Source organism: Symphodus melops, assembly GCF_947650265.1.
Source record: "Symphodus melops genome assembly, chromosome: 2".
NCBI classification, from domain to species: Eukaryota; Metazoa; Chordata; class Actinopteri; order Labriformes; family Labridae; genus Symphodus; species Symphodus melops.
The window spans coordinates 4,793,188-4,816,641 of record NC_136692.1 but is presented as its reverse complement, the minus strand read 5'-3'; the positions used below and the strand labels follow the sequence as shown (position 1 = coordinate 4,816,641).

Here is a 23,454-nt window from a genome sequence, read left to right as displayed (position 1 = left end):
ACATAGTGAGAGTTTAGAGACTCATGTTTGGACTTCAGCTTGGCATGTAACCTTGTTTCCCATCTTGATGCTAAGCTAACTGTCTGCCATCCTTAAACATGAACAGAAATGAGCAGAGTAGATCCTCTTATCCAGCTCTCAGCAACAAAGTGAGGAGGTAAATAAAAAAAAAGTGTGACTCGTCCTGTTACAGTAATGAAATGATAAGAGTTTGTTCCTATTTATTTTAGCGGCGACGGCTTTGAGAGGCGGCCCAGTTCTCTCTAAATCTATCGTCAAACCGTTGAGCGCTTCATGTTGTGTAAGCCTGGCTTCTATTCCAATGTATATTTAAAGTAAGGACACAAATGGCTCTAGTTAGCATTTGAACATCATTCCCAACACGTTTTTCTAGCTGCAAATGTCGATCAATCTCTCTGTTGACCTGAAACTTGAAACAAAAATCCTGCTGTTTACCCCCCCACCCTTCCACCCACCCAAATCCAAACAGGGAATCTGGTCCCAGGCCTGCCCTTTGTTATCCGTCTCCTCACTCGCCCTTCTTCTGCAGGACGAGGTAGGTGATTGCTAGGAGGAAGGTGAGGACAAAAGAGATCCAGGCCAGGACGTAGGAGTGTCCGTACCCTCCCTCTGTGTCGTTGGCGTGAAGCTCGGCCGTGTAGATTGAGGCTGCTGTCATTATACAGAGGCCTGCGAGGGGACGGGAGACAACTTTGATATGCACGAAGACGGGACAGTCGAGAGGTTAAGACATTTCCTGACGTGTGATCGGGATCATGAACACAGGAAGTCTGAAATGAGACAGGCTGGAACGTTCTTATTACTAAACCCTAATCCTATTGGATGAAGGAAAACAGAACAGCTGCTTCACGGTGGATAAGTCCTGTCAGTGTTTGATGCTGAAACTTGTTAATGATGACAGATTAATGCTTTGATGGTCGTATGATTACAATGATTTAAAGATGCTCCAGACTTAGTAAAGCAACGAAGTTTGGTCAAAGAGATTGTTTGGTTAAATAATATTCTGGTGTGAAAAAAATGGTTTAAGTTATTGTAGTCCTATTGTTTTTAGGACTGCAGCTTACACTTGTCTGTCTCTTGATCGTTTAGCTGTTAGTCAATAACAGTTTGGTAAATGTCTGTTATTATTCACCAGGTCGTCTCCTAAAGATCATTTCAAAACTGTAAACAAAGTTGTCAGCTGTTTTTCAAAACAAACAGTACAGTGGCTACAGTGTGATATTTAAGACATACATAAAGGCTCAAGTTTAAAAAACCATCATCAGTCGTGTGTCACTGAGGTCGGACGTTCAGCTTCATGTAAAACACGCTGATTCAGAGCCTGCAGACTGTTGACGTCCCATGAGTGAAAGACCATCCTTAACACAACCATGCAGACAAGCTGAGCACGCTGCTGCTAACATAGATGTCGTGTCTGGTGTTGTGGAAGTGTTTGATGCTCAGTCCTTCCATGTAAAATAGTTTCAGTCTAATAACCCTGAGGTCATGTACAGTGTACAAATGTCAGCTGTAAGAATCGAGCACATAAATCAATATTTCTTGCAGCTGCAGGTCAGAAGCTTTGACTCCAGGTTACTTACAGGCGATTAGCTGTAACACGCCGGTGAAGGTGAACCTCTGTCCTTTGGGCAGGGTGAACAGCTGGGCCACAAACACAAATAAGGCCAGGATGGCGAAAACGCAGGCCAGCACCGAGGTGGCCTGAACCGCCTGGAGGAACTCTGCAGCAGCAAGATGACAGCACAGACACACAGTCACCATAACACAGGTACGAGTAACATTCAACTCATGCCATTAAATTGATCACATTATGATTGACAATGAATTATAATAGCACTTCTTTTTTTTATTATTATCTCACTTTAGGTCAGTCAGGATCAGTTCTATTTAAAAGCCTGTCCCTTTCTTTATCTGAACATCTGGAACGTCTGATCAAGTCAACATTTAAACTTTATTTTCAATCCCATGCCCATTCGCAATCCCCTCCATTAAAGCTTCCATCGTTTTACCCTCTGGGTAGTTGCTGAGGTTGGTGTAATGCCAGTCTGAGCCCGTCAACACCCACTTGCCCCACAGGTCAGTAGACACCGTGTTAGTGACCCACCAGGCCTGAGGACACAGGAAGAAATCACAGGTAGCAACAACATCATGTACATGTATTAGTTCGCCATGACTGATATATGTTTTAAACATACTGTGATAATGTAAACGTCCGTTCTTCTGAGCATTGTTGTGTGTTCAGTGTTGTATCAAAGAAAAGAAAAAGAAAAAGATTCACTCACATTATCAATGGTGGCCACCAGCAGCAGGATGATGGTGGTGATGTGCAGAACAACGATTCCAGCCAGCATCAACATCGTGGCCTTCTAAACACTGATAACAGGGATAGGAGGAAGGATGCACTTCATTATTTATTTTTCCAGGAACAGAGATATTGTAACAAAAGCTTGTGGATGAGGAAGCACCCATTATCTTTCTCACACACAGAGACGCCCCCAAATGAATACTGTTTCAAACAGAAAGAGAGGAAGAACACTCGAAGCCTGAGAGGTAAGCCGTGACATGCAAGTCCAAACTTGCATCACACGTTTTTTTTAATAACACACATCTGCTGTCAAACGGATTCAAATCTCTAAAGGCGTTGTTGATGGATTCAGGTTTCAAAACGTCCCACGAAGAGGAAAAAAAATGTAAACAAAGAGGAAGAGAGCTTTAAATAAGCAACATCAATTTTTAGTGACAAAAAAACCCCCAAAAAACAGGCAGCGGTTTGTTTAATGACCAAACTTTATTGGCCTCCGTCTGTTTCCGTCGACATGAAAGGCGCATTTGTTTGGACGGTGTTAGGGCATTCACACACACACACACACACACACACACACACACACACACACACACACACACACCTACACACACACACACACACACACACACAGGCCCTGCTGTACTATAGACAACTTTGAAAAGAGCGCGAGAACACCACAGCCACATGAACACTCAACACACTCCTGAATGTTAAACCAAATAAAAATAAAAACACTTTTTTATCGTCTCATCTTTTTTTTGGTGTAAAAAGTGAAGAAGAGCGCGTCCACTTTGTGCCCTTTTTTTGCGCTTAACGTCAAATCCGCACATTCCTGAAAAACTGCTCAATGTTTACTTTTTTCCTGAACTTCACACAACAGAAAAATCACACAAATGACTCACGAGCGCGCCTCGTAATAAACTATGAAGACTTTAGAGAACACAAACGGCGTGGATAAAACGTTACCTGCAAGCGCTTTGACGCGGCACGGCTCGGGAGATATTTGGGAATGTGAGACACAGTAGACCCACCCAGCTTTGAATTCACAGCACACACATCACTCTGTTTTCCCTCTCCCTACTCCCTCTCACCAAGCCCCACCCAGAAAGTTTACTTTTTTTTCTCCCTCCTCAATGAAATCTCCAGACTAACCAAAAGGTTTCAGGTTGCATCCTTAAACTCCAACAGCTGCGCAAAGAGCAGTGAAGACTTCAAAACTCATCTATCGTGAACGCTTTTTTAAAAACCTCAAGCCTCTGGACTTGCAGTGATGTGTTGGCTCTTATTATTCCTCAAATACCCTCCTCACTAGCTGCTTCCAAATGTTTTTCTTCATTTGAGTGTCTCACCTCTGTGCCTCATCCTGGCCACAGCAGCTTCAGCTGAGTCTGTTTCCTCATGAATATGACATTATGTATGGACAGATGAATGGCATGCAGAGCTGAGCTAATGGGTTTTTTTCCGCCTTCAGACACATTTGCTGGTTCATTATGCAAGTATAATGACTTCAACAAAGCTGGGACATTAAGACGAGACACAGACAGCAGTGAAGTGACACCAGAGGCATCTTCAGCTTTCCTAACGCTGAAACACACTGATGAAATAAACAGTAAAATAGGAAATCAAAGTGCTGCTTTATTGTTGCTGGTTTGATTTGTTAAAGAGAGACACACTATTATTAAGCTCATGAATTTGAAGTGCAGTTTTCTCTCCTCACGTTGGGGCACATAGATTTAGTGGGTGATCTAAAGAGGGGATCTGCAGTCAGAATCCCCTTAATTGACCAGGGATGCTTAAACACACATGACATTTTACTTTGATAAACTTTGAATTTTACTTTATCCTTTAAATGCCAAGAACGTGAGTGTTTTTACTGTGAGTTATCTTCCCCAAATTGTATCAATTACATATACAATCAATCTGACTTGGTATTTGCTGCAACACAATCAGCAAAGGTTTAATGCAAAAAAAAAAAAGCTTTAAGACAGCAGTACACCTGAAACACAACAAGATAAGATATGCAAGCAATATCAAATTATATACAACACCAAATGTAAAAAATGTGTAATGAATGAGCTGTTCATTCGTGGAGGAACATGTGTATGATTAATAGTGAGAGTATCTTCCAGAATAAAAGTCCTCACAGTGTGCAGTCAACAGAGAGAGTCCAGTGTGAGTTAGTGTAACGCATAAAATCAGTTTCAGTCTGCACATTATCGTAATGTTTTCGGACCATGGGGCCGGATCAGTGTTTATGTGAAGGTGGGGAGAGCATTATAGGCGACATATTCATTAAGCTTTTACATCAGCTCTACTTTGACATTCTCATCCTTGGTATTTCCACGTATCACTTGCAGCCGCTCGAGTCTTTACGAGAAATGTCATTAAAATGAGAAGTTTAAGAACTTTTTTTCTGGCATTTAAACTCATTAGTAGTCTACGAGACATTCGTTTCAACTTGACATTCTTCCTTTGTCAAATAGAAACACAAAAGGTTAGGACTGAGCAGAGAAAAAAAATCTAACTTATGAGCATTATCGCAGACATCCAACACAAAGATGAATATACCAGCCCGTTCAGATAAAGACAAACAAAGATGTGTGTAATAGAGGCGGTCAGATAGGAGTTGTTAGTGGCTGCAGTCATGTAATAGCATGTTATTAGGGGATAAGTGGGCAGACACAGTCGAGCCTTTTATTACCTGTCTCAGCTGAGAGAGCTCTTGAACAGTCTCAAAAGACGTGTGCAGAGCTGCATTGTTCATCAGGTTGTTCTAAATACAAAATCACAGTTTTTCACTGGTGCTGCTTTTACTCCATTTTGTTTTCCTTCATCCAATATGACTATAAAATAAAAAGGTCCTAGAAATTAGGGTTTAGTAATAAGAACGTTCCAGCCGGTCTGATTTCAACGTGATGAAACTTCCTGTGTTCATAATCCCGATCACCTGTATACACCTTATCAGTCAAGCTTTCGTTACTAAACAAAACTGGAGTTCTGCACACAACGTACGAGACACATCATGTGTTCATAAACAGAATGTTTTGCGGAGGACCGAGACAGGATTCAATGGATCTTTTAATTTTCTTTTTTTTTTCAGTCCTTGCTCATGAACACCTGCTTCACTCTTATTGTTGCCATTACGACTGATGTTGTAGCTTTAAATTGTTCTTATGTTGCTTTATTGGACTCTATCATTCTCTTTCTTCCTGCATCCCACTTTCCAAGCCCGACACAGATGTTTCAGCAGACGTCTGTTCAACATGAGTCTGGTTCTGCTCGATGTCTCTGCCTGTTAAAGGACGTTTGTACCTGCCATTGTTACTTTGCTTAATGTTGCTTCACAAGTTATACTATTTCATATGTACTAGAACAGCCAAAGGGGATGTTTGTACATTTTCAATCTCGCAGAGTGTTTTCAAAGTGTCGTTTAAGCACTTTTTACTGAGGAAATACATCTAAATACTTTCATCTACATGCAGAAAATAAAACAGTAAAAGCTCTTCTTGTTCTAACAAGACCCAGATAATCTCTGCCTCTGTCTTATCTCCCCTGAGGCTGTGGTCTCTCACTGGATACCACATGGACCAGGGACGTCTTGATCTGAACACTACAAAGGCTGCTTTATCCTCCTGGAGGTGGGATGAGGAGAGATATAAGTACGTCCTTTATTTTTTACTGACAGCACAGATTTACACAGAACGAGCAGACTGACCTGGAAATACATCAGAATAAGGAATTACACCAACACTTCTCTTTGCTCATCTGTGGCCGTTTCAATAACATGAAGCGAGTCAAGTATTCAGTTAACGTGGCTCAGTGCCGAGAGCAGGGAACGTACAGAATGTACAGCCACGGTGATAGAAGTTCAACAGGAAGACGAATGTATTGCTTCTGTGGTTTGGCTTGGATCTACACTGAGGGCTAAACGCTCTCGTACAAATGTTTGTATAGTGTCAACAATAGTTAAAACAATCTGTAGACATGATGTGATTAGCTGACTCAAGGCGACCTTTTAGAAACATTTACAGCTACACTCAAAGTAAAGGATGAAGAGGAGAAAACTTCAAAGATTCCCCCTTATGTAGTTTCGCCTACAACGTCTTTTTTTGTTTCTTAATTACAGGAAATTTAAAACACTGCATGAAAATGTAAAAAATATGAACACATTGGAATCAGAATTAGCAATGGGATAAATTGTTATTTCAAACATTGGTGTCTGCATTAGTTCTGATTTTCCCAATCATAGCATCTTTGGTATTGACTTAATAGTTATTTGACATAGAACAGAATGATGTTCCTCTAAAAACATGTTGGTTATATGTTTAGTAGCTCAAACTGTCCTTTTGCAAATAATCTAAATCTATAAACTAATAAGAGAAAGCATTAAATAACGATCTTTATAAAGCAGAACTTGTCACGGTGAAGCAGGCAGGAAACAGGAGAGGAGGACCCAATTGCAGAAAATAACTAAAGATTTATTTAACAAAAAGATAAAACAAAAACTTACTTAGCAAAACCAAAATCCAAAAACCAAGACGGAGAAAACACAGGGAGCAGGGATAAGCAACAACCAGAGATGACGACACACGAAAGACACTGACAATGACATGACAATACAATGAACCGACAAGAAACTCAGGCAAACACAGAGACTAAATAGACATGGGGTAATCAGACACAGGTGATACTAACGAGACAGGTGAGGAACATCAGGGTAATCAGGAAGGCGGGAAACACAAGGAACAAAGGACACAAGACCAGAACACTGAGGACAAGTACAAAGTAAAACCCAACACTGACACCACCAAAACCAGATCTACAAAATAAAACAGGAAACACTAAAGACTAGACTTAAAACACAAGACAGGAAATAAACTAACAGGCAACATAGGAGAACACAAGGATACAGGAAAACACACTAAGGACTAAAGTAAACCACACTAGGAACATGCAAACACAGAACACGAGGGAAATAATGAAAACTAAAACAGGATTAAATGCAGAACAAAACCAAACCATGACAGAACTATGAAATGTTTCACATTCTGGCATGAAAATGAAACTTCCTTTACCATGAAACCTTTGTCCAGATGATTTTTATAGTACTTTAAATCAAACAATATTTAAAAGGCAGACTCACGTCCCTGCAGTTCTCTTCTTCTTTCCTGCCTTTGTCTGAGCATTGCTTCATTTCTTGGTGTGTTGACGCCTGAGGATCAGAGGAATACTGAGAGAACAGTTTCTCATTTCGTCCACATACACATACATTAAAAATGTGCAACAGTCACAGACCTGCTCCAGGTCAAAACAGAGTAAACAAATGCACAGGACTATTATCACAACATTCAATTATTGTCTATCAAACCATTAATAATCATTTGGAGGAGACACGTGAAACAAAAATGACCCAGAGAAACAATACAATATTTCCCTCCTGATGTATGAAGTTGTAGTTTGAGTATAGTACAAGTACCTCATATTGGTAGGTAGGAAACAATTTATTGATTTATTAAAAAATCATTGATTGTATAAAAAATAAGTGTGAATTCAGAAAACCTCAGGACAAAATGTTTTTCTAAGGTGAACAAGAAAGTCTGATGCTTTTCTCTGTCTTTGAAAGGTGATAACCATCACTGGGGTTCAGTTTTTAGAAGGAATCATTTCTTTCAAGCTCTGTGTCACACAGCTTGTTGCAATACTGACTGTGTGCTGATAGAGTGGAGCCAGTTGAGTAAGTCTCTGTTTTCATTATAGTGCAGCTGAGATGAAAATCATGGCAGAGCTGTGTTTTTGTCAGGGGGTGGAGGAAGAAAGCCAAAGGAAGTACTTTCCTCTGGCAGCGAGTCTGAATAGAAGTTTAGATTGAAACCATCTGACCCTTGTTGGTTTGTCATATCCTCACAGTAGTGAGTGGGTCCTCGCCGAGCAGTGCTGGTTCCCCTCAGTATGTCACGTCTGAGTCACTGGAGTTTTCTATTCTCATCCCGACATGTCAGCCTCTTCAGAAAGTTCAATTTAACATCAACTGTGCCGTGGGTGTCCATCGCAAAGGCTTTCGTTTTTTAAGACATAAGGCTGCTTCTGAAAAGTTGATTTTAAAGAGACGTTTCATGGAACAGGTGCTGTTTTTACTTATTACCTGGCTTGATCTGTTTCAGCTACAAAAATATTCATAAACACTTTTACAAATTCATAAAGAAATAAAACTGATAAACTCCTAATTTTCCAAAAGAGGCTTGTTTTCAGCCATTGTGGATCAACTGGTGATATCTTTATCTAACACCACCATATAGATATTTTGGGTTTCAGGTGAAATGTTTCAGACATGGACTCACCACACAAGAACAACTCATCTGACGTACATTAAGTGCTTTAATCTGATCCGTTAATTTGGCTTTAGAAAAAAACTCATGATATTTCAGCCTCTATTGAATCCTGAGGACAAATATGTAAGATACAGTATATGTAAAATGACCACACTGTAATCAGATATCAAGGAGGCATGCCACGATAACGATGATGGTTTCTCTGTCCACAATGATGCAGGATGTATGTCCTCCTTTCGACTTTGTGGTGCAAAATCTGAAGAAGTCAGAACGTGGAAAGGTTTTAAGATCGATACAAAGCAGGCTAAACACTGAAGCTTCAGTATCCGAGACATGCAACCTGCATCCACTGTTGTTGAGAGTTCTGCACCTAAAAGTCTACATCAGTGGTGTCCAAACTTTTTTTCTTGCAGGCCAAAATTGTCGTGTTAGAATCGCTCTCGGGCCACAGGTTGTTGTTTTTTTTTTTTTCTTAAATATTGGAAGGAACTTTTTGTATTTTGATCTCTTCAAAAAATAATGTAAATACACAATAACTAATTGCAGTGGGAAACGGTTGTGTTCTAATTTTTTGGAAAGAATAGTCAGGCTTTTATAGGTCTCCCTTGCTAACATGAAAAAGAAAAAAAGTACGAAATATGCCATCTGATGAGGCCTCGGGCCAAAATCTTCTAATTCTTCGAACGAAGTCAAGGGCCACAAACAATCTACTCAAGGGCCACAAATGGCCCCCGGGCCGCACTTTGGACACCCCTGGTCTACATGATTTCTTGTCAGATCCCACTTTAATTTCTTCTCATAACTACTCGATTACCACGGCCTACCCCGAAGGCTAAAGGTCCTAAACTTTTTTTTAATTAACTGGAAGCCCTTGTGTGGCCTTAGAGACTCCTAAAGTAGAACCGATGTGACACATTAACACACAGACTTGCTCTACACCTCATGACTCATCCCTGCATGCTGAACATACTCTCTTGTTCATTGTGCAAATAATTTATGACAAGCCTAAAGTCAAAACAAGCTTCAACTAAAATTATATCTATTACTTTTAAATCGAGTGATGCCTTACACTGTATGGCTCAACATGTTCTTGTTCTTACCTGCAGCGTTCTCATTGGTCCATTCTTAATCACCCCTAATTAGTCGCCATCATGTTCAGGTGACGCCTCTAAGCGCGCGTGAGCAAACAGCGTCAACCATACAGCGATGTCTTGCAAACCGAAGAAAACTAATTTGTTATTAGTGGCGATAACTTTTTACTTTTTAGCGTTTCGATTAACTTGTTCGGTAAGTTTAGGACAGCGGGAGGAGGATTTAAGGACTTACCAACAACATGAACAGTCTAATGTCAGCAGGTGGGGAAGTGTTGAATATGACCCCGACGTCCAGCAGCGGGTTAAACACGTTATCAAGAGTCCAAGTCTGCGTGAACCCGTCCAGCCAGGCATCAGTGAATCTACTGGCCCCCCTAAAGGGCCAGCCTCGCATATCAGTGTGAGTAATACACCGGATAAAACAGTCAGGAACCTCGCTCTTAATGGTTCAACTGGTCACATCAACCCACAACCGAAGTCTTCGTCCTCGAGCTCTGGAGAGGAGGATGGATATCAAGCGGATTCTCCAGGTAGCCCAAATAGCGACTAAAGGATTCAAAGTCTGCATGTTGATCCAGGATGAGGTCTCTCACAGTAAATGTGTTAAAATTAGTGTTCGAGAGGGAAGTGCGTGGAAGTGGCTTATTTCCAGTGACGTCACTTGAGTCTATCTATCTATGTGCTGAAGCCTGCGGATTTGAACATTTCTGTCAACATGTTTTTTCTTAGAGAGAGATAAGCTTGCCTTACCTGCAGGTATGTAGCCTGGAAGTCTAGGCTACATATGGTAAGCAATTTAAAGCTGAAACTTGTATCCAGATCATGAGTTGCAATGTGGGTAAGGCAGAAGAATGCCTTGAATCACATTAAAGGAATCACTCAATTAATGATAAGCTTCAATTCTCACTTGTGAATTTGGGAGTGTGAACTAGACTCTTTACACCAAACACTTTATGCGGATAAACACATCTTCTCTTATTTACATGTTTGTTGTACTCAAGGTTTTGATGTGGTCCAGGGGGAGTTTATGGGCCCGTCACATGACTCCAGTCAAGCTTTCAGTGAGTGGCTGGCCCTCAGGCCTTTGTTGCAGTGCAACAAAGACTCCATGACCTTCACAGCATCTGGAGAAAGACTGCCACACCTGTTAGTCTACAGAGGTAGGACGTGTGATGAAAACTATGAAAGTGATTTGTGGAGTTTATAAACTGCTTTTTTACTTTCTTCAGGATGCCAGTATTTATTGAAACTCTGCAAAGAGCACACACATTACAATAAATGGCTATATTAATCATTCTATTATCCTCACATTTAAAATGAGTTGCTCAACCTTTGTCTTTACAGAAGGGGACTTTCCCATCTCCCCCTCACATTTACCTCCACAGTGTGGTTACACAGTGAGGACAGCAGAGATGATGGTGTCTTATGATGCATGTTACATCACACAGGAGGTACCAGAAGAAGCATCCATGTATAACTTCACCCCCCAGTTATGTAGTCTTGTATTTACCCCCCCCCCCCCCAAATTTATCTTTCTGACAGAATGGCAGTTATGTGCTGCCCCTGTTGTGGAGGGACATCCCGCTGAAGCTCTCCTGCCCGATGCAGTCATCCACTCCTGCTCCGACTCCTTCTGCTCCCTCCGTCTTCTGCTCCCCTTACGGCATGGTACTGCAGATACTTTGGCCGGAACAGGATTTGCCCATTATGGAAGTAGTAGGTATGTTGTCTCTTTTTGGGAATAATTAGTGTTTTGTTGCTGATTACAACAGTTCTTAAAACTTCTGTATTTGAATGTGTTGCTAAATAAAATGGAATCCGAATGGATCACAGCCTGAATGAATTTAGAAATGCCATCGGACGGTATACATTTATTTTAATTTTTGGATATTTTCAACTTGGTTTGATATTTTTTTTTTACCTTTTTTTTTTTTTTTTTAAAGTATTCAAATGTTATGTTTGAAAGTTGTTTAAAGAAAATCCTGATGTACTTCCCAGTGAATGGATTCAGGGGTCCTTTTGTATCTGAAAAGTGTGCGTACCCTGTACACTCCCATCCTGGAGAGCTGACCTTCTTCATCCCCTCCAGTGCTCCTTGTATCACCACAATAGTAAGTTGTATTACTTGAATTGATATTAGTAGTCTGCCGCTGACTTTTCACCGATCAAATTTTTATGTGATGCCTTTTTTTCAGAATGGACTCCATCTCCAGCTAACATTAAACTATCAGGAATACATCTTCTGGTGTCCATCTCCTTATCTGTCTCCTGGGAATATTCAGTTTCCATATATCCCAGATCCTGTTATTCCTACACCACCTCCATCCCAAGAGCAGGTTGCTCAGCTTCCTCAATACCCCCTATACCCCTACCCTGGATTCCATTCCCAGCAGCTTCCCCATTTCTACCCTCCTGTCCACCCCCCTCGACCCACTCCTGGCAGCCCACCTGGGTCACGGCCAAAACCCCAGCAGTCCCCCTCTGACCCAGAGCTGGAAAGACCTCCCTATCAGATTCCACAATTACCTGCTGGTCCTTACCATGGGTATTACCCATATGTGCCGCTGTACTACCCGTCGGTGACCCCAGCTCCGACCACTACAGCGAAAAAAACCACTACTACTACTACAGTTCCTCCATCTGCCCAGCCACCAGCAAATCCTTACTACTATCCATATTATCATCAGATACCTGACTATCCTGAACCCACTGCTGCACCTGCTGCCGTCCCCAGCCCACCATCTCCTCCAAAACAACTTTCAGATCAAGCACAGCACCCATTTTATCCGCCCTCCCCTTATAGTTCTCTCTATGGACATTTCTTCCACCCAAACCCTGTTCCTGAGGTTCAGCCTGTTTCCGCTTCCCCTCACAGTCCCAGCGCTCCCTCTGATCAGTTTGATCCCCAAATACCTCTTCACTTCCCCTCGCAAACAACTCTAACTCAGGAACCAGAATCTGTACAGGCAGATAGTCACCCATCCAGTCACAACACATGCGGCTACTATCCATATCCCTATTACCATGGTTTTTTCCCACCATACTCCCAGCCTCCGGTGCCCCAGGATCCTCAGACTCCTCCACCAATGACAACTGAAAAGCCTTCTACTACTTCCTCTCCCACCACCACAAGTACAGCATCACCCCCTCCTGGGCCCACACCACAGACGCCCCAGCTGAAGTGTCTGATGGACAGGATGGTGGTTTACCTGCCTTTTGCTCACCAAGATTTTATCAAGGTTAGAGGTAAGTATTGTTTGTGCTTCGTGTGGGGCAGGTCGCCAGGGGTAACGTACAGTGCATAGGAAAAAAAACCCATAATTTACATGTTAAGCTATACTACAGTTCTGTTGGGCAGTGGGCCCATCAGAGAGAATAAACCTTCATAGAGGCAAATAAGGTGGTGAACAAGCACAAACATCTTGGTGGGCTGCCCAGGTATATTTACGGCTGTCAGCCTAAAGGCCTGCTTCAGCTACACCTCCACCTCTTTTCCTGTTTCTATGGAGACTGGAAGTTCCGTTGAGATAGAATTTTCCAACAACCATCCCAATTTCCAACCATTCCAAGAGCTTTTGTAGCCTTTTCAGAAATCAATCAGTGATGTCACTCAGACTGTGTCTATGTTTGATACAGGCTGTGATGGAGACTCTAACATTTATCTTTTCTGACATCAGACCCCGTAAAGTCGTGGCTGCCCCTCTCCGAGGTGCCTCCCCAGTGTGGCTACAAAACGCAGGAAGGGGGCGATGGCTGGGGGGTTTTCCTTCACTCTCCTCTGCCTGCCTGCCACAGCCAGTCCACGGTGAGCGAGTTTGATATGCCTTGTTTACTTTAATCATGTCACTATATTTTAAATTTTTTTTTATTAATGATTGGGTTGTGTTCACCTATTGCAGTGGGAGACATTTTAAATCAAGATGCATTTTAACATTATTGTTGACATTTGGGATGGTCACAATTTCATCAAACTATTGACCAGAAAAGAAAACAAGGGAATCCTTCACACGCCGGCACTTAGACATATTTGGTTTATACAGTATATCAATGTAAAAAAACAAACACTTATTGACTAATTTTCACTCCACAATATTGACAATGCCACGGCTATTTATACAGACATGAACTTTAATTAGAAGGCTGGGATCAATACATGCAATTTATTGGGAACAGCGTGAGTCGAGCACAGACAGACACAGGCTGAGTTATCATCATTACTGTCATAACATGAGAGGCTGACATTTTTTAACTTGGTTGTTGGTTTGATTATTTGTATGTTTTTTATTTGAAGTGTTACTTATTCTACCATTCTTTATGTAGATGGATTGTAAAAAAAAACAACCTATTATTGCTGTCTTACACAGTGAGGCTACAAAGGACAACATCTTGGGTTTTCTGATGGTTTAAACCACATGGATTGTCCTGAAAGAGATTCATGACACAACTTCCTGCTTGTATATAAAACGGGCCAGCAGTTTTTCCAAGTCAGCAGCTCATTTTTATGATTAATCCCACATGGGCTTTGCTTCATTCAGTCTGCATGCATCTGTGCTGGGTGGAGTTTTTCTGTTCTGTACAGCTCAGCTGTGGAGAACTCAGTTTTTGTGTTTATTAAGTTAAACTTGGACTGGAGCAGAAAGCTGTGAATGGTGGTTTATGCTTACCTGATTTGATCTTTCTTTCTTTTTAGAGTCCTACCACCATTTCCTTCCCTCTGAAGTTCTGGGACTTTTCTTTGGCTCAGTATAGGACCGTGGACCTGCAATGCAAATATGAAACTACCCCTGTAACTCCTGCACCATTACCGTCATCCCCCACCCGACCCGACGCCACACAGAGCAAGCCTCGTCTACCCTTTGTCCCAAAGCCTGAAGTTTTCTGCTACTCCGATCGGATGAATGTTGAGCTCCCCTCTGGTCCCATCTCTGAAATTATTGTAAAGGGTGTGTGTGCTTGTGTATCATGGTGCATATGGTTGCCATCATCCCTGCAGGAGTTGAATTTAAACATGGTCAACGGGGCCGCTTTGGGGGTGGGAAAAGAAGGGCCTGGTTTTTGTTTTAACACTGTAACACTTTAACTTTGATTCACTAGCATTAATTGTGCGGTTTAAATTCTCAAAAAAAAAAAAAAAAGGAATTATATGATTCAACATTAACTTTTTCAGACATCAAAGGGAACCAGATGAACCTCCGTGATACCCCAAGACACTGTGGGTTTTCTGCAAATAAAGGCAAAGATGGCAAAATTCGTTTGAGCCTCCAGTTGCACTCGCGCTGCCACATGAGTGTGCAGGCAAGTATTGACTCAGATTTCACACTGAGCATATGACCTTTTTGTATTATTGACCATTTGCTGTGCTATTAACTCTTAAGTAAACATGTTTCTCTGAAAGGGTAACATGTATATCATCACCGTCTACTACATGACAATAAATGGGGGACGAGAGGCTCAGTTTTCCTGTCCGGTCATCAAAGTGTCAGGAAAAGGTAGAAGGATTTTATCTTTACTCCTCTGAAAGGATTTTCAACTCGCCAATGTCCAGTTGGCCATTCAGAGTTACTTTAACCGTGTGGCTGACATTTGTGGTGGTGTCCCTCAGAGTGCAACCTTCCCAAAGAACAGCGTCTCCCCTGTGGACACAGCTCTGTATCCCAGCCACAGTGCCTCTCCATGGGCTGCTGCTTCGGCAAGCACCCCCCTGCCTGCTACTACCCCATGGATGGTGAGCTGCAGTTTCTGTCCCCCATTGACATTTTCGTGCCACTTGGCTCGGTTCAGTTTAGCTGGTTTTGGTTAGATAATGTAACCGCAGCTGGACGTGTGACGAGGCACATTCAGTGCCTGCCCAGCATGATTCAAGCTGGCAGTGATACAGATTGAGTAAAGGGTATAAGATACCTTGGGTCTCATTATCAATTGCCTCCTGAGATTTCTGACCTTTTTAATTGTCTGACATTCACATAACCGTGCCTGTGTATCCGTCTTCCTCCAGAGTGCACTGTCGACCGTCACTTTGTCTTCTTGGTGCCGGCCTCCCTCACTGATCCCCCTCTTTCCCCTGACCTGCTTGTTGCTGGCGGTAACTCCACCTGCAAACCTCAGAAAGTGACATCTAGCTACGCCTTGTTCAAGATCCCAATGGATAGCTGTGGGACGCGCAGACTGGTAATGAAGAAAGACATATTCAAAAGTAATGACATAATGGAGTGCTTGTCTGCTGCGGTTAATGGTTTGCTGAAATAAAAACAATCCTGTCACGTGATGTATGTTTTTGTTAATGTCGACACGGTCATGACAATAAAAAACAAACTATGAACTGAAGGTGCAACTATGTAAATGTATCACAGTTCCTGAAACAAACAATGTTTTCTAGTGATCATAAACTAAGTACCATGTTTGTTTCTGTTTTGACAGATGGTGGGAAAAACCATGATCTACATGGTGGAGGTCATCAACACGGTTCAGAAACTCAGCCTCAACTATGGCACCATCACAAGAGATTCTCCTGTCAGGTCAGGACTGAAGCGCTCTGTTGCCTTCACATATACAGCTCCTCCGGGAAATCTCCAGAGTTTTTCAGCAGATTTCCGTATGTGCGAGAAGGGCTTAGGATTCTCTAAATGTTCAACGAGAGCGAGTTGACACTTTGATGGCACTTTTCCTGTGGTCACTTAACGACCTTTTTAATATTGTATGTGTACAAAAACCTGATCAAAGTATCTTTGGAAAGGGAAAGATTAAATTTCATGTTGTGAAAAATCTTAATATAAACACACAAACATTACTTAATTAAAAACAGTTTGACACAGGACTGTTTGTACTTTAACAAAAATGGTCCATAATATATTTTCCTGTTTTAGTTGTAATTGCCCAAACTCATTTAATTGAAGCTAACTCTTAATGCCTATGTGACATTGACTGTCTTGGCAGATGTTTTCATACTGTTTAGTAGCATTAGATGATTCCCTCTGTACGGGCGGTTCTTTTATATTTTGACACTTGCATATGAAAGGCCAATAAAGGAGTGAAAATAAACCTGTATATTTATTGTTATCAGCATGTGTTCTGTATCCCTCTCAGGTTGTTGGTGGAGTGCCGGTTTGTGCCAAATACTCTTCTGAGTGTGAGCTACATGGTCAAAACTCCCACGCTGGGACCTGAGGTCCAGACTCAGGGGATGTTTGGTGTCCAGCTCAGGATTGCCAAAGGTGGGTGATCTGAATTGCAATACTGAAAAAACTACTTTTCAGTGCTCGTCACGTCGGAGGAAAACAATAATTGAATGATAAATGGAATAGTATCAGATGTACTGGCAACATATGAATGCTTGAATCCTTTCAGGATGGGAAAAAACGTAGCTTTAATTTGGTTTAAGGTTTTAATTCAAGTGATTTCATGCTGCTATCTAAACACCTGCTTCAATCCCAGATGCCTTGTACAGCAGCTACTACCCTCAGTATCACCAGCCCCTGCACATGTTGCTGAACAAACCCCTTTACTTGGAAGTGCGGCTGCTCAACTCCCCGGATCCGCATGTGGTGCTGCTGGTTCACTTCTGTGTGGCGTACCCTCGCTCTGGCAAATCTGTGTGGCTGCTGCTCTACAACGGGTACGTCCAAGCATTTCTGATGAGAAGGAAACATAAATGAGCTCAGCTCAGGAAGACTTCAGTGCAAAAGGAACCCACATTGAAAAATAATGATATATTGTTAGAGTTATTCTGTGAGAGAGGTGACATAGGGAGAAATAAAGGGAAGTGTTTTTTTATATATGTATATATCTATCTGATTGTCTAACTGATGTGTTTTTAACATCCAGATGTCCAAACCCCTTGGACTCGGCGTTACAGCACGCTGTTGTGGTGAATCCTACACCGCCCTCTCCTCGGGCTCAGACCCGTCGCTTCACCATCAACACCTTCCAGTTCCTACCGGATGGTGAGTTCAAGGATCCTGACGAAGAGGTAAGGATAAACAGAGGCCCCACTGTCCTAGAAATAATGATTGGCACATCTTCACTTTGGTTTTGTTGACTCCTATTTTTTTTTTTCGTTTATGTTCCAAGAAGTTTATGTGCCATGAACAAGATGTGGAAAACTTGTGCAACCTTAGGATTTGTTGGGTACATTTGAAGCTGAGAGACAGTTTAGCCGAGCATTAAAGAATAAACGAGGGGTAAATGTAGGTCTGGCTCCATCCATGGTGAAAACTACACCAACCAGCATCTCCAAAGAACACATGAATTTCTGTCTCCATGACAACTGAGTGTAAAAAAAAAAAAAAAAAAAAGTTTCTCCTTCTAATGTGCTTTTACAGTATATATTTATTTCTAACCTTGATACAGTAAGATTTTCAATTCACCATGTTTGAAGCCTGTACACCAAGATGCACTATATATATATATGTATACATGTGTGTGTGTATATATATATATATATATATATATGAGAGAGAGAGAACACATGAATTTCTGTGTATATGTGTGTGTGTATATAAAATCTTCTGAACAGAATTTTTCCAAGAAAGTTTTTCCAACAGTTTAATGTTTTTATATAACTATGAAAAATCTTCTCTGCTTCGAGTGCATGAATTTACCACATAAGATGGAATTATTCTTATTTGAGAAAAACAGTTGGAGGGCTGGCTCTCTGTCTTTACTTGTCAAAGTGTGTGCCTTTCCACTTTGAGTAAATATACACTTGTCCCCCCCCCCCCCCCCCCCCGTCTGCAAAGACACAAAATCCATGGAACAGTAAACCGTTGACATCTGTGTCTCTGAATCTCTTGAGTCAGCATTCATTACAGGAAAATGTAGAAAGTCCATTTCATAGGCCACATATTTTGGCCAATTCTCGTTTTGCAACAGCTGTTTGTCATAGTACTTTGCACGCTCTCATACTGGACAATGCATCTCTCAGCCTGCTGTACTCTGCCTCTTCTCCAGATCTACTTCATGTGTTCGACTGAAATCTGCTCACCGCGGGATGGGCCCTGTGTCGAGGGATGCTTTGGCCAATGATGGTTAGAAAATTTAGCACTCTGTCCTCGTATTACCCTCCACGCCCTTTTTAAATTCTTGAAGATCACATGAAAACACCCATGAATGAGTCCCATTACAACACTCCTGACTGAAAACAGCCAGAGAGCCGGCAGCGGCTGCAGTTCCACATGACAGCAGGACAATGACTTAGTAATGAGGAGTGTTTTGAATTATTTATCAAGACTGATCCATTTCCTGTTTTCCAGTTACAATGTGGAAGAGGCTTCATGTTTGTGTGGGAGCTGACTGGTTGGTAAGCTATGTTTTATACCTTGAGCTCATGTAGAAAAGGAAACAAAGTGACGTCCAAGCTGACTATATTTTCTGTTTTTCAGGCTCCTGACATCACTCCTTGGACCACCAATAAAAGTTCCTAAAGGCCTGAGAGTGTGTTTTTGTTCCCAAACTGGCAGCCACTAGGTTTTACAGCAGGAAGTGGCTCACCATCAAAGTGTGGGTGGCAGCATTGTTTACATGAACATTTGGCCCTGGTGGACTGACTTTCTGAGACTCAGACGGGCTCTTAGACAGCGTAGGTTTACAGCAATACATTATAAATGAAACGGCGAGAAAAAGGGATGTTTTGCATCTGATGCATATGAGAGGGAAATGAGGTGCAACACATCAGCATTATCATTGCACCTGAAATGGAGCTTCAGACTATTTCCAGCCATCCTTTGTCGCACACAGTTATAACAACATACGGATGATTTAAAGAGCTTCTGTGTGCTGATCTCAACCTTATCTCTGAAATGTCCTTTTGTTGGCATATCACAATCTTCAGGTAACTGCGTGTTAATTTGATTAAAGTAAACTAATATAGGAATGACAACAAGGTGTACTAAGGCATTTATTCTAGGTCAGAAGAAGAGCAGGACACATTGCAAAAGCTCCTGTGCCTATTTTTCTCTTTATCGTGTTTCTTGTTTTCCTTCTGAAATAATCTTGCAGTTCATAAGATAAGTGCTTACAAATTGTTCCAGAGTACAGTGGACCTTGGTGTATTAGGTCCATGGGGCAGATCCCCACATTGCTAATCCAGCCACACCTCCTGTAATCCAAGTGTTCAAAAAGTCAAGTTTACAGTGAATTTGATCACGCAGGGCAACCTTTTAAATATGATAACATGTTTATTATTCATGGACTTGAGACTGTTAATTGGGGGCAACGCACGACTTGGCCGCCTGTAAGATAAGAAATGGGCCTCCCAGTTTTCTTCAGCGCTCGATTACTAAAATCTCATTTGTGACCATAAAATGAGAGTATTTGTTTTTATGGGATTGTCATGAGGACGGTGAGACATCACTGCTCTCAGCCAAGAAGAAATAGTCCAGTGCATACCCTCTTATATGTGCTGTTGTTTTACTCTGCATGAACAGAAAAAAACCCCATTTCAGACTTACTTATGGCTGTTTTTTGTTGAACCAAACTACTGTGTGAAGTCTTTGCACGAAGCTAGTCTTACGATTTCAAAGCAAAACAAAGTAATTGTATTAAGCAATGAACTGTTATATAATATACTGTAATAACGGGTATGCTTCAATTGAAATCTGTTAAGTGTTTTCCGAGAGGAAAATGAATGTTGTCTGGGGTCAGAGAGTAAAAGACATGGTGGTGCTATACAAATAAGGTTAAAGGTTAAAATACATATTTAGTAAGCCAACCCCTATCAACCTTTGCAAGTTAAAATCATTATGAAATCATGTTTGTTTTCTCTTATTATATTTTGCTACAGCAAATTGGCTTTAAAGATTACTCCTCTCATGGTAGCCTTTGACCACTGGGTGTCATCCAAGCAATAAAAATAGTTGGAGAACATAAGGTACTCCATGCTGCATGACTCACAGCTGGGCTTGTGTGTTTGTGAAGACCTTGGCCTGTGTGCTGATTGTGTAATGAGTTAGGAATGAAATCTTGGTTTGCTGGACATGATAAGCCCACACTCAATTTTTCCACCACTGCAAACAAAGAGAGGAAACGTGTTTTTTTTTTCTTCATTTCAGCCTATAATTTGAAATGGCTCGAATTGTGTATTTATTAAGAGAGAAAATAAGCATTTGGACACTGTAAGATCCCGACTGTATTTCTGAGCTTTTGGACCCCCCCCTCCCCCTCCCCACACACACACACTACCCCCTCAGTGAAATGTATGGAGGCACTGCGGCATACTGCGTGTGTCTGCAGGCTGCATGGCTGCCTGGCTCAGCGTTCAAACAGAGAGCGGAAGATAGGAGGAGGGGAATGACTACACCAAGAGAGTAGGAGGAGGGAGGGAGGCAGGGGAGGACAATTTCCTTTCTGTAACACACACGCTACAAGATCACACCGGGAAAACGGAGAGAGGAAAGGAAATAATAGGCAAGAGAAAGAAAAAGAGGGAGGGAAGGAAAACACCGCAGCCTGTTCGTCCGCTGGTTGTGTTTTTTTAAATTGGGGGGGGTAAGAAAACCGTCTTTTCTTTTAACGGAGACTTGCGGACTAACATGGGGGGAAGAGAGAGCTCCTGACGAGGATTGACTTTCAGTGAACCTCTGCTCTGTGGTCAATAGACAGGCAGGGGAGGAAAAAAAGGCGACAGGGAAGACATGTTGAGGGGCTTCTCGTCTTAAGGGCTGCGGTAGGATGTTCATGTTGTGCTGTTAAAACAGAAGGAGAAGAGAAAAAACGTGAGCAAATGGAAATTGGGCGGTAGGCTATACGCTACGGAGTTATTGTTTTGATCGGTGTTTAATTGGTTTGTTATGAACTGAAACAACGTAGGCCTCTTAAGCAGCCTTACAGTAAATAAATACACGACCAACAAGGGGCTACATAGCCGGTAATTAGCCTGCTTACATTTAAGGAGACATCTTTTTTTTTATTATTATTCTTAAGCCGCTGAGTTTCCCAGTAAGGTTATAAACGTACATGTATTTTGTTTTTCTAACACGGAGCCAACACATTTCTATAAGTCAACTCTTTAAGGGGGTCATGCAAAAGGCCCAATAGGAAACGCAGTAAAGGCAGCTTTATTAGAGGATTTTAACTGCACATCGTCCGCACGCGCACCGCCGCACGAGACCAGGTAGTCTTATCTCCATTATCGTTTTGTGCTAAAGAGAGGGAGTGAAAATAAGAATTTTCAATGTTAATGTCGACCGACGTTGCATCCATTATGCTGCCTGTGTCCCGGGGTCTAATGGACCGGGATAGAGAGCTGGAAACCCTGGCCGGGGTGCATCCAAACGCGGGCGGAGCTCCAGCGGTTGTCCGGGGCATGAAGCGTGGAGACCCGGAGCCCGACGTCCAGACAGCGGCGGCTCTGGTGGACTCTGCCGGGGCGGAGTGCAAGCGCCCCCGGATCGACGGCTCGGGGGGCATCGGCGAGGTTGGTCAGGTAAGAGGAAAAAATAAGGATCGGGGGGGGGGGGGGGGTGTTCTTTTGTCCACATACAGTAACGCAGGAAGCGTGGTGCACAATGGTAGGCCTATTTGTTGAGAATGTATGATGCATTTATCTTATTTTGACTCACTGACTGAATCTAACGTGGTCGCATTTTGTCCCTCGGCTCTGTAAAAACTGCACATATAGCCTATTGTTGCAGCACAAGGGCCCACCATAGCATCTGCTATTGGCTGGCCATGAGCAGCTCTGCAGGAAACACCAGCACATTTCACAGCTGTAGTAAATGGCTCTACATGCCTCTAATTGAGATGAAGGAGAGGATTGCAAAAGTGAGAACGTAATCCATGATTTTCACACTCAGGGCTGTTTAACAGCTGCTGTATTGTTGATATTTACTTAATCTTCAAAGAAAAATAGTCTAATTTATATTTATCCATGCACTGTAGCTGCTTAATTGTCTGCTTGAATACTTTTATAAATAGCACAAACATCAGCGTGTGTTTTCTGAATATCTGTGATGCTCAGACACAGTCCTAATAGAGTGTTGGAGATGTAAACAAACTTGACCTTTGATATGCAAAACCCTCCTTTGCCATGTGGAATAATGTTGTGGGTAACATTTGATTAAGAACAGGAATTGATGTTGGTCTTTGCATGTGATCTTTGTTGGGGGAGGGCAGACACGAGGGGGTGTTTGAGCCAAACAAAGACCTGCAGGTTTATTGGGGGGCAGCCCGAATGTAATCGGCCTAATTACCTTGATGCTCAGACCCCTGCTTGTCTCAACACTTGACCTGCAGCATTTTGTGCTTGTGTCATCAAATGTGATAGACCCTCTTAACTTATTTTCTTTCTGAGCCAGTCAAATCAATTGTCTGTTTTTTGCCTGTCAGCGATCCGAAATAGGTCAAATGATCCCTAATAGAGACTCACAGGATCACGGGAGGATGCTCTGGACACCATTATGGCGTAATATGTAGTGTGAAGTACTCCATTGGAAGACAGGAAGCTATTTCCTGGCCATTGAGAGCGCCAGTAATGGAGGTGAAGTGGCTTGTTTGCTCCTGTTTGGAAAACTAAATGGCTGGCTTTACGTCGTCATGCTGTCGGCGAGTGCTGACAGACAGGCTTAGGAACGTAATGCACTTACAGAATCAGATGTGAGTGAGAGAGTGTTTGTGTGGGGGGAGAAAGAGAGGCACAGATCAATATAGCTTCAGCCCCTAAAATGTATTGAACGTGAGCTGGCTGGACTGTCCGGAAATGAGAGTGGGAGCG

At 42.1% G+C, this 23,454-nt stretch overlaps 4 protein-coding genes across 5 annotated transcripts in view; 3 read left to right on the top strand and 1 right to left on the bottom strand.

The window, feature by feature from the left end:
• Positions 1 to 312: 312 nt before the first annotated feature.
• emp1 (epithelial membrane protein 1) lies at positions 313 to 3,393 on the bottom strand. The gene is made up of 5 exons (XM_079338401.1): positions 3,293 to 3,393; positions 2,304 to 2,394; positions 2,031 to 2,130; positions 1,602 to 1,742; positions 313 to 690 (listed from the first exon to the last, which is right to left on the bottom strand). Exons 2-5 carry the CDS (start codon positions 2,376 to 2,378, stop codon positions 530 to 532), a joined length of 477 nt encoding a protein of 158 aa, XP_079194527.1. The 5' UTR covers positions 2,379 to 2,394; positions 3,293 to 3,393; the 3' UTR covers positions 313 to 529.
• Positions 3,394 to 9,775: 6,382 nt separating this feature from the next.
• LOC306819610 (uncharacterized protein) lies at positions 9,776 to 15,095 on the top strand. Its single transcript, XM_079337000.1, has 9 exons — positions 9,776 to 10,279; positions 10,751 to 10,909; positions 11,094 to 11,200; positions 11,292 to 11,469; positions 11,748 to 11,860; positions 11,945 to 12,995; positions 13,427 to 13,554; positions 14,440 to 14,692; positions 14,917 to 15,095. Exons 1-9 carry the CDS (start codon positions 9,862 to 9,864, stop codon positions 15,078 to 15,080), a joined length of 2,571 nt encoding a protein of 856 aa, XP_079193126.1. The 5' UTR covers positions 9,776 to 9,861; the 3' UTR covers positions 15,081 to 15,095.
• A 31-nt stretch (positions 15,096 to 15,126) lies between these two features.
• LOC306819611 (zona pellucida sperm-binding protein 4-like) lies at positions 15,127 to 19,172 on the top strand. The gene is made up of 10 exons (XM_079337001.1): positions 15,127 to 15,238; positions 15,352 to 15,474; positions 15,745 to 15,917; positions 16,167 to 16,264; positions 16,833 to 16,960; positions 17,181 to 17,361; positions 17,571 to 17,715; positions 18,696 to 18,772; positions 18,998 to 19,044; positions 19,127 to 19,172. The coding sequence occupies exons 1-8, from the start codon at positions 15,151 to 15,153 to the stop codon at positions 18,768 to 18,770; spliced, it is 1,011 nt and encodes a 336-aa protein (XP_079193127.1). The 5' UTR covers positions 15,127 to 15,150; the 3' UTR covers positions 18,771 to 18,772; positions 18,998 to 19,044; positions 19,127 to 19,172.
• A 1,762-nt stretch (positions 19,173 to 20,934) lies between these two features.
• rbfox2 (RNA binding fox-1 homolog 2) overlaps positions 20,935 to 23,454 on the top strand; it is a 35,847-nt gene continuing 33,327 nt past the window's right edge. Inside the window, exon 1 of one of the 2 annotated variants that reach the window (XM_079338122.1) lies at positions 20,935 to 22,167. In XM_079338122.1, the coding sequence (XP_079194248.1) occupies positions 21,916 to 22,167 (252 nt within the window). In that variant the 5' untranslated portion in view covers positions 20,935 to 21,915. The remainder of the gene's footprint in view (positions 22,168 to 23,454) is intronic. The other variant, XM_079338121.1, reaches the window with a different exon arrangement.